This window comes from Hippocampus bargibanti, linkage group LG18 (genome assembly GCF_051943395.1).
Source record: "Hippocampus bargibanti isolate YZ-2025 linkage group LG18, ASM5194339v1, whole genome shotgun sequence".
Classification (NCBI taxonomy): domain Eukaryota; kingdom Metazoa; phylum Chordata; class Actinopteri; order Syngnathiformes; family Syngnathidae; genus Hippocampus; species Hippocampus bargibanti.
Window position 1 is genome coordinate 4,425,806 of NC_142751.1, and position 12,340 is coordinate 4,438,145.

A 12,340-nucleotide genomic window follows, 5' to 3' on the forward strand; every position below is an offset into this window, starting at 1 on the left:
CTTAGAAATGGAAACAATCAAATAATATACAGTACAGCCTGATTCGGAAAATTGCACATGCGCTTTAAAAGATGAATGACGTCAGGATTAAGTAAACCACGCCTACCACTCAAATGTAACCATTCGACAAGGCGAAGGGGGATTCAAAACAGGAAGCAATGAATTGATAAGCCAATAACAAGTGTTACTGCACTTGATCTGATTCTGGACCAGCCAAATGAGTTTCATGAATTATTTCCATTGGTCGAATGTGCTCGTCAGCGCCTCCTCCGAAGAGCTTGAAGTAAAATCTTTTTCCCCTCTTTATTGCTACTTAAAAAGTGAAAGTAGCTGGCATATTTTTTTTTGCGTGAGTATTCTATACAATGTAACGTTTAATTGAGCGTAATACTTTTTGTTACATGAACGAGTTTTGTCCGTCTTTCGGTGTTACCTAAGCAACTATTAGCAAAACAACTCTTCCAAAGTTCGTTTGCTGTTTTTGAGCCATGTGACCAACAGTAGAATAAGCACTTTTTGAATTGATAAGATAAAGTAAAACGTTAAATTTATCATTTCAAATGCATTATTGTCCATTAAAACAGTTTGCCCACGTCCAGGACTGGATATAAAGTTTTGCTAGCAACTGGAACATCTCTTGGCGTATTCAAGCAAGCTGGAAGTTGTGTTTTTTTTCAGCATGGACGCCACCAGAGCAAGTGACATCGTCTCCCCAGAGTCGACAGTAACAACACTTCTGTCAAGTTCTGGCCACTTCAGGAGCAGCCTAATGTCTCCCGGGTTCATATACAGAGATAAGGTTGATCCGGTCTATTCAATTATCATACTCAAACGTGATTTAAAACAAAAATCATAGTCGTGCTATTTTCAGCTATGCGAACCAAATTGACTTTCTCCAACTTTTGATTTCGAAAGGAATACGAGTCAGCCTCTGCAGCGCTGGATGCCTACATCGCAGACTTTGACGGAAAACGAAATGCAGATTCACCGGGAAGTCTGGTTCTACCACGGAGTCCGTTTTCCACCCCGAGAAGACCGCCATTGAGCTCACGCAGAAACAAATGTGGTTGGTCAACACTGTCATCTGATCAATTCCTATCTATTTGTTGAAACAAAATTATTGGGACTCACTGGATACGATTTGTCTTTCTATCTGTAGTTTTGCGGGAAACTTTAACGGACAAAGAGGTGGATTTCTTGACCCTCCCCGTCAGTTCCCTCCGTCACCGCAACAACCGTGACAGGCTTTCGATGACGACTGACGAACTGCTGTCCATCCCCCGCGATGGTTCCATGCCTGTCACCCACACAACGGCCTTCATCCGAGGTTGGATCGCATCATTGCAATTGTATTTAGAAGTTTAACTAAAAGTGTGGTTGGTCCCCTGCATGTTTGTTTACCGCCGCAGGTCGCTCGTCTCAGTCCGCAGCGTCTCAAACTCGTGGTTCGTCTGAAGCGCCGTACAGAACAGCGGATAACATATCACACCCGGGTTTAAGAAGTAGTTGTCACAGCTGCAGGTTGGAGCTGACCTCCTTATTTCATCATTCCTTGTGTCGATTGGGATTTTAACGGGTGTGCATCAAACCCCCTCAGGTGGAATGGAGAACCCGAAGTCTCTACTTTGAAACAGGATATCCCCTTTGTCAGATGCTTAACAGTAAAATCACCCTTCAGTCTCCTCTTGGAATCTCAAACGCCACTCGAGGCGCATATTCTGACTCCATCTTGTCTTCTTGTGCAAAGTGTGCCCACAGGGAAGCCATGGCACAGGCGGCCTTGCTGTCTTCGTCGCTTCGTTTTCAACGCGGCGATGATGAGAACAAGGCAGATCTGGTACACTCCGGGATCAGCAACGTGCCCGCCTGGATCCGAGATTGTGACCTTGAAGAGACGCTGCCCCCATCTGAGGTCGACTAACATTCAATCACCGTATTTTCTGCTGTATAAGGCGCATATAAGGGTCATCTTTTGAAGAAAATCAAGGCTTTTGTGTCTGCCGCATACACCGGAAAAAACGGTACAAACAACAGTATTGATGAAATTGTTTCTTCTTCCCCAAGAAATTTCGTCAACAAACTAATGTCTTACTGGTACCAGTAAGACTTTAGTTCGCTGACGAAGTTTCTTGGATAAGAAGCGAAACGTCCGACACCTTCAAAGAAGTACAGATGACGGCTGAAGAAACCTTTTCATCGATGGACCACTCCTGTACGACTGAGAGCTTACACAGACAAACAGCAGTATTAGTCCAAAAACTGGAAGGCGTTTGGAACCTCAACTCACTGAGCACCAAAGGCATTTTGCTGTACTTTTTTTAGTTTTTTTGTTATATTTACCGTAATTTCCCGTGTATACGGCGCACCCCCAATGAATGTATGTATTTTCAAACTTTTTCCATATGAGACACACGGGACGATAAAACGCATCTTGAATGAATAAGAAAAGTTTTCCAAATAGAATATATAAATATATGAGAGTTTTCCAAATATAAGGCACACCAAATTTATAAGGCGCTACAGTGGAGACTGGGATTTCTTCTACAGGGGGATGGAACCTGTTGTGGCTCAATATTATTTCATATAATAATAATAATAATAATAAAATCAGGGGGTTTGGGTGGGCCTTATACCCTGGAAAATCTTTAATTTTTTATTTATTTTTAAATTTTGTGCAGTGTTTAAAAGATCTGAGGATCCAGTTTGCTGAACAGATATTGATCGCTTCGGAAAGAAAAAGCTTCAACTCCTCTGAATCTCTTGCGAGAGGTAGACTTTCATATGGTGACGCTTAACCGAGGAATGTCTTGTTTTGACTCCTTTTTCTGTGCTCTTATGTCAGATTGCCGGCTCGAGTCGCTGATCCAGAAAGCAGACGATGTGCTCAATTCGCTTTCTCATCGTTTTATGACAAGAGAAAGTCTTGCAGATTCTGGTAAAATCAAGTCGATGCTAGCAAGAGTTTGTGCGGGTTCGTTTATGCTAACTTATTTCCTTTTGCTCTCATAGAATTGAATAGTGAAGAAGTGAAGTTTCATTCAACTTTACGTGGTCCCTCCGCCCAGATGTAAGAAATCTTCATTCACACTTGTGCTTTGATTTGTTTTTATAGACGAACAATCAATACCGTCCTGTACCTCTAATCTTTTTATTGATGCTGCAGAGAATCAGAGAGAGCGGCAGAGGTCATCAAGGGGGCTCTACCAGGGGAAACCGAGCAGGTAGGGCTGACCCAGGATTAACTCGTTCACTGCCATTCCTCAATTTGTTCGGGGTTTGTTTTTTCTTGCTTGGGTGCCGATAAAGCGATGTCAGTGGCCGCTGGCAATGTTTTTCCATGTTAGCGCTTTGTTTCAGCTTCAGCTGTTGTTAAAGCACTATATAAATCAATGTGTATTGTATTGCATTGTATTTTGCACAGCCGCCCTCATTTCGAGCGCATATAACTCCAGACCCATATCACTTAGGAATTAACTTTTTTTTCTGATAAAAGAAGAGAGTCTAACGTTTCTAACACTGGACTGAATGTTTAGCCCTAAAACTCAATATTCTGAGGGTCTTGGAGTTCAAGTGACAATGACAAAAACACTGGCACTGGAATGGACACATTTTTGCACATGTCTGGCAGTGAATGAATTAAAGGACAAACGAAACCATTTTTTTGTTTCCTAACTGACATCAGAAAAACGTTTTATAGCATCAAAAATACCTAAAACATGCATGATATTTTAATCAAATGCAAAACACCAATAAAAATGAGTTAAAGTGTCCCAAAACTACTTCAAAATGACCCCGGAAATAGTGTTTCAGAAGGTCCCGCCCCCTTGTTCGTGACATCACGCCAGGACGTCTTGCCTTGCTCTAGCATCAAAACAATGGCTTCAGATTCGGAGAAGACGCTTTCTTGTTACTCATCCAGTTCTGAATATGATTCAAATAGTTCTGAAGAGGAAAGCATAAATGTTTGCAATCGATTAAAGAAGTCCTTCTGTCTCTTTTTGAGGCGTCTGGACTCCAATGTAGCGTACTAGAAAATGCACAAGATGGCACCCAAGCTCAGTTGGAAATTGGCTGATTTGTCTGCTGGGAATTTGTGTCAACTAGTTTCAAATAGTAGTCTTGGTGCAACACACAACGATTCACCATCGCGTTATTTATGTGTTTTCCTTCTAATTTCGCCATCAACACGGATCAACACAAAGTTTTCAGACCAAACAAAGTACCCAAAATGCATTGTTTGTCGCTTTCTCGGTCTGGGGCGTTCCAGACGTGACATCACATCTGGAATCGTCACCAACTCAAAAACAAGACTTCCTGAATATTCAGCGCAAGTCCTAAAACGTAAGATATAGCTATATGCCGTGGAATCTTTGTAAAATACGCTCAGCAAAGTCATTTCAAGTAATTTTACAAATTATGGACACAACTTGTCCGGAGGCGTTGGTTGTCCTTTCAGGAATAACCACTTTTCAAATCTGAAGTCAAAATGACAGTTGTGGTTGACATACAACAATTTTGGTTCAGACTTTAGCAAGCATTCTGGCACTTGACATGCTTGATTTACTTTTGTGGGCCGAATAAAATGATGGCCTTGACCTTGAGACCCGTACAGAAAACTCTCACAGCATAGCACGATGGTTGAGTCTTTTTACCGCCACATCCCCCATCTCCTTCTTGACTCAGGATTTCGATCTTGACACTAATGGCATCTGCGAGCAACCCGGCCCGTTGGAGGCTCTGAAACAGATGATGTTTCGACTGCAGTCGGTGGAGGCGGAGCTTCAGCGACAACAGCATTTCCCCATTGTGCCGGCTAGCAAGAAAAACGCGCTGAGGGTAAGTTTTTAGTTGACTCACCACATAATACTCCCAAAACTACAATTAGTACAGTAATCTCCTGTTTATTGAGGTTAGTGGAGGATTACTGTACTAATTTGATCCATGAAAATTCATGAGGTTTTTTTTAAAGGACAATCGACACCAGGGCAGACAACTCTGAAAAGTTAAAGTTGCCTGCCCCATTTTTCACAACTTGAAACACAATAAGACGACTCATCACAAAAAAAACATTGTTGCAAAGTATTAAAGGACAACCGACACCATTTTTTTTGTTTCTTAACTCACATCAGAAAAACGTTTTAAAGCATTAAGCATATAAATACCCAAAACACGCAGGCTAATATTTTTAGTCAATTGCTTTAAAAAAAAAAAAAAACAATAAAAATGACTTAAAGTGTCCCAAAACTGCCACAAAATGAGCTCGGAACTGGGTAGATTCAGAAAGTCCCGCCCCCTTGTTCATGACATCACGCCAGGATACTCCTTCACAAAGTGCCTTGCTCCAGAATCAAAACAATGGCTTCAGAGAGTTCAGATTCAGAGAAGATTCTTTCTTGTTACTCATCCAGTTATGAATATGATTCAAATAGTTCTGAAGAGGAAAGCATAAATGTTTGCAATCAATGAAAGAAGTCCTTCTGTATCAATTCGAGCCATCTGTACTCCAATGTAGCGCCCAGAAAATGCACAAGATGGCGCACAAGCTCCGTTGGAAATGGGCTAATTTGTCCGCTGGGAATTTGTGTAAACTTACACTTTCTTTATGCGTGTTTCCACAATTGGCTGCGACAAACAAAGATTCACAGTGTTATTTATGTAGTTTTCCTTCTAATTTTGCGATTAACATAGTGTCTTCAGATGAAAAAAAAGTACCCAAAATGCATTGTCGCTTTCTCTGTCAGGGGCGTTTCTTCCGTGACGTCATTCAACTCAAAAACAAGACTTAATGAATATTCAGCGCGAGTCTTAATACGTAAAATATAGCTATATGCAGTGGAATTGTAAAATGCGCTCAGTAGAAGTCATTTGAAGTGATTTTACAAATTATGGGCGCAACTTGTCCGGAGGTGTCGGTTGTCCTTTAACTGAACAAAAAAATTCACGATGCACTGAACCTGCGACAAGTGAATCATGAAGTAGCGGGGGAATCCCTGTACTTCACTGGGTGTGCCCCAAAAGGTGACCATTCTGACTACCTATTTTTATTACAGAGGCCCAAAAGCGAAGCGGAAGAGGATTTATCTGGTGCACCGTCACTGCAAAGGTAACATAACCCTGTCATTCCACACGGAGTCTTATAATAATCCCGAAAATGACAAATGACAGCTAATTGAATAATCGCTTTTCTGTCTGTTGAAGCAGCGGCCCCTAACCTTTTTTTCCCCAACGAACCGATTCAATGCCAAACAATATTTTCAGCTGCTGACAGAGAAATACAATAAAAATAACATGATATAACCTCCGTTAAAACCAATCTGGACACAACACGCTTATTACATTTGCTGTGTTTAAACGTACCTTCAAAATAAAATACGCAACAAATACAAAGGGCATGAAAAATACAGCTAGCCATCGCCGCATATTATGCTGCTTCAGGGTTTCATTTTACGTGACTGAGAAGTGCACCGTGACCTGTGTTAAGAGTGACATATTGTTAGACAGACAATCCGGTAATTTTTCAAAATAAAGCATGCCAGCATTGAGAAACAGTTTGCATCCGCAGGGCCCTTCAACATCTCAATCGCCTGAAGCTGCTGTTGGAGGAACCGAGAGAAAAACACGGTGAGGAAGAGGAGCTAGATGAAGGACAGTACTCTTCTTCATCTGCTGGCTTCCCGTTCAATATGGAAACTGGCGGGCGCTGAGACGCGGACCGTAGCCCATTTGGAACCAGGACACGGACAGACCTGCGAACTGTGAGCAAATTGAAACCTGACTTGTCGGAAATATGTTGCCGTCCCCCTTTGTCGTCTTGGTTTGCTGGTTGAAATACACTAACCGTGACTTCCGAAGATGAAGCGATTTTGACAAGAGAAGTTTACCAGAGCGACGTCGAGGGAGGAAGCTGTTGCGCCTTATAATGTGGTGCGCCTTATATTTGGAAAACTTTGAGCTATTTCTGTTATATTTGGATTATTTTTTAGTCCGGTGTGCCTTAAATATGGAAAAAGTTTGAAAATACACCATTCATTGGGGATGCGCCTTATAATGTGGTGCGCCTTATATTTGGAAAACTTTGATCTATTTCTATATTATATTATTTGGAAAACTTTTTTTTATTCATTGAAGCGCCTTATAGTCCGGTGTGCCTTATATGGAAAAAGTTTGGAAATACACCATTCATTAAGGGTGTGCCTTATACTCCGGACACCTTATGCTCCCGTGCGCCTTATACTGTACACCGGAAAATACAGTCCATTGATTATAATATATTATATTAATATTATATTATTGATTATATTGATTATGTTTTTATTGTGAAGTGTCCTTGGGTGTTTTGAAAGATGCTTGAAATAAAATATATTATTATTATTATTATTATAATGGGAAATGTTTCGGTTTTTGACCAAATCAGAATCAGAATCCGAAAGCCTTTAATAGTCCCACAATGGGGAAAATTTCAGTCCACTGCAGCAATTTGAAAGGGGGCTGGTGGAGTGAAAAGAAAAAAATAACATTCTAAGCATAATAAAAATGTCAGAAGACCGAGATGTATACTATAAAATGTTTCATAAAAAAAACTGTATGTAGTGCAAGTATAAAAAAGAATATTTGATATATGTAACTGTAAATCAGTTTTCTGTAACTCAGTTTTCAAACAGATTTCTGGAACGGATTATGGTCGAAAACCCAGGTTTGACTGTATTTCCCGTTTAGCATTGATTTTGTGTACGCTAAAGTGAATTATTTGAATATACCCTTAAAGGACAACAGACATCACTTTGTTTTTTTAACTGACATCAGAAACGTTTTATAGCATCTAAAATGCCCAAAACACGCAGTATGATATTTTTAGTCAAATGCAAAACACCAATAAAAATGACTTAGTGTCCAAAATCTGCAAAAAATTGAGCTGCGAATTGGGCATTTTCAGAAAATCCCGCCCCCAGTTCGTGACGTCACGCCAACACGTCTTGCATTGCTAGAGAATAAAAACAATGGCTTCAGATTCGGAGAATATGCATTCTTGTTACACATCCAGTTATGAATATGATTCAAATAGTTCTGAGGAGGAAAGCATACATGTTTGCAATTGATTAAAGAATTTATTTCGTGCCATTTTGAGGCAACATTGGGGGGAAATGTCTCACCCAAAAAAAGAGGCACAAAATGGCGACCTCCTGTGGCCATCTCTGTTTCCACAGGCTGATAAATTCCTTATATGGAGCTTGGACGCCCTCTTCTGGCGGCTTTTGGGTGCAACATGAGGTTGTCAGACCAAACAAGTACAGCAAAATACATTGACGTGATGGAAGGACTGCTACAATGTGTCTTTTTTCTGGTCAGGGGCATAACTTTAGTGACGTCACGTACGGACTCGTCACCAACTCAAAAACAAGACTTCCTGAATATTCAGCACGAGTCTTAAAACGTAAAATATAGCTATATGCGGTGGAACCTTTGTGCAAAGCATACATGTTTGCAATCGATTAAAGAATGTATTTGGGCCATTTTGAGGCAACCTTGGGGGGAAATGTCTCACCCAAAAAGAGGCAGAAGAAAATGGCGACCTCTTGTAGACATGATAGTATATTCCGTTTCCACAGGCTGATAAATTCATTATATGGAGCTTGGACACACGCCCTCTTCTGGCGCAACACGAGGTTTTCAGACCAAACAAGCATTGACGTGATGGACAATGTGTCCTTTTTTTCGGTCAGGGGCGTTCCTTCAGTGATGTCACGTACGGACTCGTCACCAACTCAAAAACAAGACTTCCTGAATATTCAGCACGAGTCTTAAAACGTAAAGTATAGCTATATGCGGTGGAATCTTTGTAAAATACGCTCAGTAGTAGTCATTTGAAGCCATTTTACAAATTATGGACACAACTTGTCCGGAGACGTCGGATGTCCTTTAAGGGGAGTCGGGAAATAGCTGCGTGCATAATCCTTTTTTTGTATAATTGCCCAGTAGGATGTAAAACGTGGCGTCGATCAGTTCAAAGTCAGGTCTACATCCAAATGTTAATGAGCCCGTTACTCCCTGCAGAAATGACCATTTTGCCCGCATGGTCAAAGGCGACGCTCTGCACGGCGTCCCTTTGACCGGACAGGCTGCTAACTTTGCAGGAATCCAACTCCACCAGTCTGACCAAACTATCGCTGCTAGCGATTGCTAGCATCTTCCTCCATGGATTGAACGCCACCTGATTAGCGCTCAGCGGCCCGGCGTCGATCGTGCGAAGGGGCGAGGCGGGCCTCCGGACATCCCACAGGTGGACCACACCGCGGGTATCGCAGGAAGCGATAGTTTCCTCGGCGAGGCCGAAAGTGGCGTGATTGCAGGGATGCTGGTGTCCAACGAAGGATGCGGTGCACACACCGAGTCGGACATCCCACAGGGCCAGGGTTTTATCGGCCGAACAAGTCAGAAGAGTGTTGGAGAAGGACTGGAAACGGACACTGTTGACGGAAGCGGCGTGGCGACGCATGGTCAGCCGGCAGCGCTGGCTATTGAGGTCCCACAGTTTGGCGGTTTTATCTGAGGAGCAGGACGCCAGGAAGTGACCGCATGAATGGAAGGAGCACCCCCAGGTGGGTTGGCTGTGCCCGCTAAATGTCAAAACGCAACGCCCGCAAGACAAATCCCACAGCTTTACCTGCACAGGAAAAAAAGGTCAAACATTGAAGGCGAAATTAGCGCATAAGTCTGATACTGAAACAGCAAATAGGTGACTTTGTCAACCAATACCGGAGCAGTTTTTATACCTAAATGTTATTGAAAACTTGGTGGCGGCAACCAAATGAAACCTCAGTCCAGTGTAAAGTTCATTCTAATGAATTTCTCTGTTGTCATGGCATCAAGTGAACGTAAACTGACCGTAGTGTCTCCGCTGGTTGTCGCCAGCTTGGTTCCTTCGGGGTGAAAAGTGCAGCTGGACAGCCAATTGGCGTGACCTTCACCGGTCAGGATCATCTGACCCACCTGATAACACAAATAGGACCCAAAACAAAACATGTTTTTGTCGTAATATTTACTGCATGTTTTAGGATAACGGTAATCCCTCATTTTTTGCGGTGAATGGGGACCAGAACCACCTGCAATACAGACAATCCCCAATTTACCACCGAAATACGTTCCGAATGGTCGTTCGTAAGGTGAATTTGTTTGTAAGTTGCTTTCGTGCTATATTTTGTATGGAATGTATTTTTAAGGCTTATATAAGTATGTTTTAGGTTTATATAAATATCTTTAAGACTTGTAGAAGTAACCTGTATTGGTTTGTACTGAAAAATAAACATTGAAGCAAATATATGCTCTTGAAAGATATGTACATGAACAACTGGAGAGAATACTATATCTCATCTCATCTCATTTTCCATACCGCTTATTCCTCATTAGGGTCGCGGGGGTTGCTGGAGCCTATCTCAGCTGTCTTCGGGCACGAGGCGGGGGACACCCTGAATTGGTTGCCAGCCAATCGCAGGGCACACAAAGACATACAACAGTCACTCTCACACTCACACCTAGGGACAATTTGGAGTGGTCAATCTGCCTGCCATGCATGTTTTTGGAGTGTGAGAGGAAACCGGAGGACCCGGAGAAAACCCACACGGGTCCGGGGAGAACATGCAAACTCCACACAGGGAGGCCGGACCGGGACGCGAACCAGCGACCTCTGCACTGTGAAGCCGGTGTGCTAACCACTTGGCTACTACTAACATGTTCGTATGTACTGTTGTTCGTAACTCGAATGATCGTAAGTAGGGGAGCGTCTGTATATGAAATAACCCATGTGATGGGACAAGGGGTGCTGGGCGGGGCTGAGAAGATACACAGCCAATCAACATTTTTTATTCTTAATGATTTTTTTCCCTTGAAAAAAATCCTCGATGCGCTGAAACCATGATAAGTAAACCGCGCAGTAGCGGGGGATCACTGTAAACACCTTTTTATGCATTTAGCATTGGTCCATGCTGTGCGAAGGGGGGGGGGGGGGATGCATACATGATCCTACCTTTTCTTTGCTGGCCGGCAATGCCCACAGCCTCCAGCTGCAGTCATCGCTGGCGCTGGCCAGGATTTTTTTCCCCGGAAGTTGGCAGATGCAGCTTATGGGAAGATCGTGGGCTTTGATGGAGTAGGCCAAATTGAACGAATTTGGGTTTTTCTGTTCTCCAGGATTTCCCTGAGCTCGCTGCAGGTTTACTGGCCGGCTGCAGACGGGAAACTCGGTGTCCTTTGGATGTCTGGGGAGGGTCGGCAGTTTGGGCTTCTTGGTGCTTCTCTCCGTCTTGCTTTGTTGGGTTTTGTCCACAAGCAGACTGGCATTCAGGTTGTTCTGTATCCGCTCGCTTTCCATACCGAGCAGCGTCTTCTGTCTCATGGCTGCCTCATATTTGTCATCCAGCTGCCTCAGCGCCGGCTCATAGGCCGCCAGGCGTTTCTTCAGCCTCCGAATGTCCTCCATCAGACGGATTTTGTCAGCGACCAATTTGTGGCAGTGCAGGCGGTGCAGATCTCTGTCCCTCTGCAGCCTCACCAGGGTGTCCCCCGCGGACAGCACCTCCTCTTTGAAATGGTTTGTCTCTGTGTAGACCTTCTGCAGTTCAGCCTGAAGGAGTTGTTTGTGCGTGAGGGCGTCGGGGATGACCAGGGCGCCCGGTGCTGGAGGACCTGTCAACAGGGGCTCTGTCAAGAGTTTCTGAGCTGAGCTGTACCACTCTACCTCAAAAGAGTTCAGAGTGCGGCTCAGGCCAATTTTCTGCAGGAAGTTTCTGATATAGTCGTCGACCGCTTCTGGGATGTTGGTGTGCTCTTCTTTGAAGGTTCCAAAAAGATAAGCAGTAGTGGAGGTGAGAGACATCTTCGCTGGGTCCATAAAGTTCACTTCTGAAATGCTCTGTTTTCCCCTGACTGAAGAAAACTCACTTGTTGCCTCCATTTCACTTTCTTTGGCATTTGTTTGCCACTTTGTTTTGTGGTTGCTAAAGTAACTGTACCCTCAGCAACTGGGTGGAAGAGTGAAAGTCTATTCTGCTAATACAGAAGCACCATTGAACTGACTGAATATTCCTTGAAATAAGATTTTTTTTTATTCCTAACTAGAAATAAAGTATTGTTAACACTGATTTTTCTATATAGTTGTGTGTGTGCGTGTGTTTTTGTGAGTTTTACTTCCGGGTTGAGTCTGGCTGCCGCTGCTCACCCGCAGGAAAAAAAAATCCTGTGACTGTAAAGTGTCCTCGAGAGTTTTGAAATCCATTTATAAATAAAATGTATTTTTGACTGGGCAGGGATGTTTTTCTACGTGTACCACCAGGTGGCGATCTTAAAA

At 43.0% G+C, this 12,340-nt stretch overlaps 2 protein-coding genes across 2 annotated transcripts; one reads left to right on the forward strand and one right to left on the reverse strand.

Moving 5' to 3' along the window:
- Positions 1 to 336: 336 nt before the first annotated feature.
- lg18h18orf54 (linkage group 18 C18orf54 homolog) lies at positions 337 to 7,356 on the forward strand. The gene is made up of 13 exons (XM_089020438.1): positions 337 to 799; positions 916 to 1,066; positions 1,160 to 1,327; positions 1,410 to 1,521; positions 1,598 to 1,661; positions 1,748 to 1,912; positions 2,679 to 2,769; positions 2,843 to 2,935; positions 3,010 to 3,067; positions 3,164 to 3,221; positions 4,684 to 4,836; positions 6,051 to 6,103; positions 6,563 to 7,356. Exons 1-13 carry the CDS (start codon positions 680 to 682, stop codon positions 6,702 to 6,704), a joined length of 1,428 nt encoding a protein of 475 aa, XP_088876564.1. The 5' UTR covers positions 337 to 679; the 3' UTR covers positions 6,705 to 7,356.
- A 124-nt stretch (positions 7,357 to 7,480) lies between these two features.
- On the reverse strand, positions 7,481 to 12,179 carry spag16 (sperm associated antigen 16). Its single transcript, XM_089020463.1, has 3 exons — positions 11,021 to 12,179; positions 9,883 to 9,987; positions 7,481 to 9,661 (listed from the first exon to the last, which is right to left on the reverse strand). The coding sequence occupies exons 1-3, from the start codon at positions 11,945 to 11,947 to the stop codon at positions 9,014 to 9,016; spliced, it is 1,680 nt and encodes a 559-aa protein (XP_088876589.1). The 5' UTR covers positions 11,948 to 12,179; the 3' UTR covers positions 7,481 to 9,013.
- Positions 12,180 to 12,340: the final 161 nt, after the last annotated feature.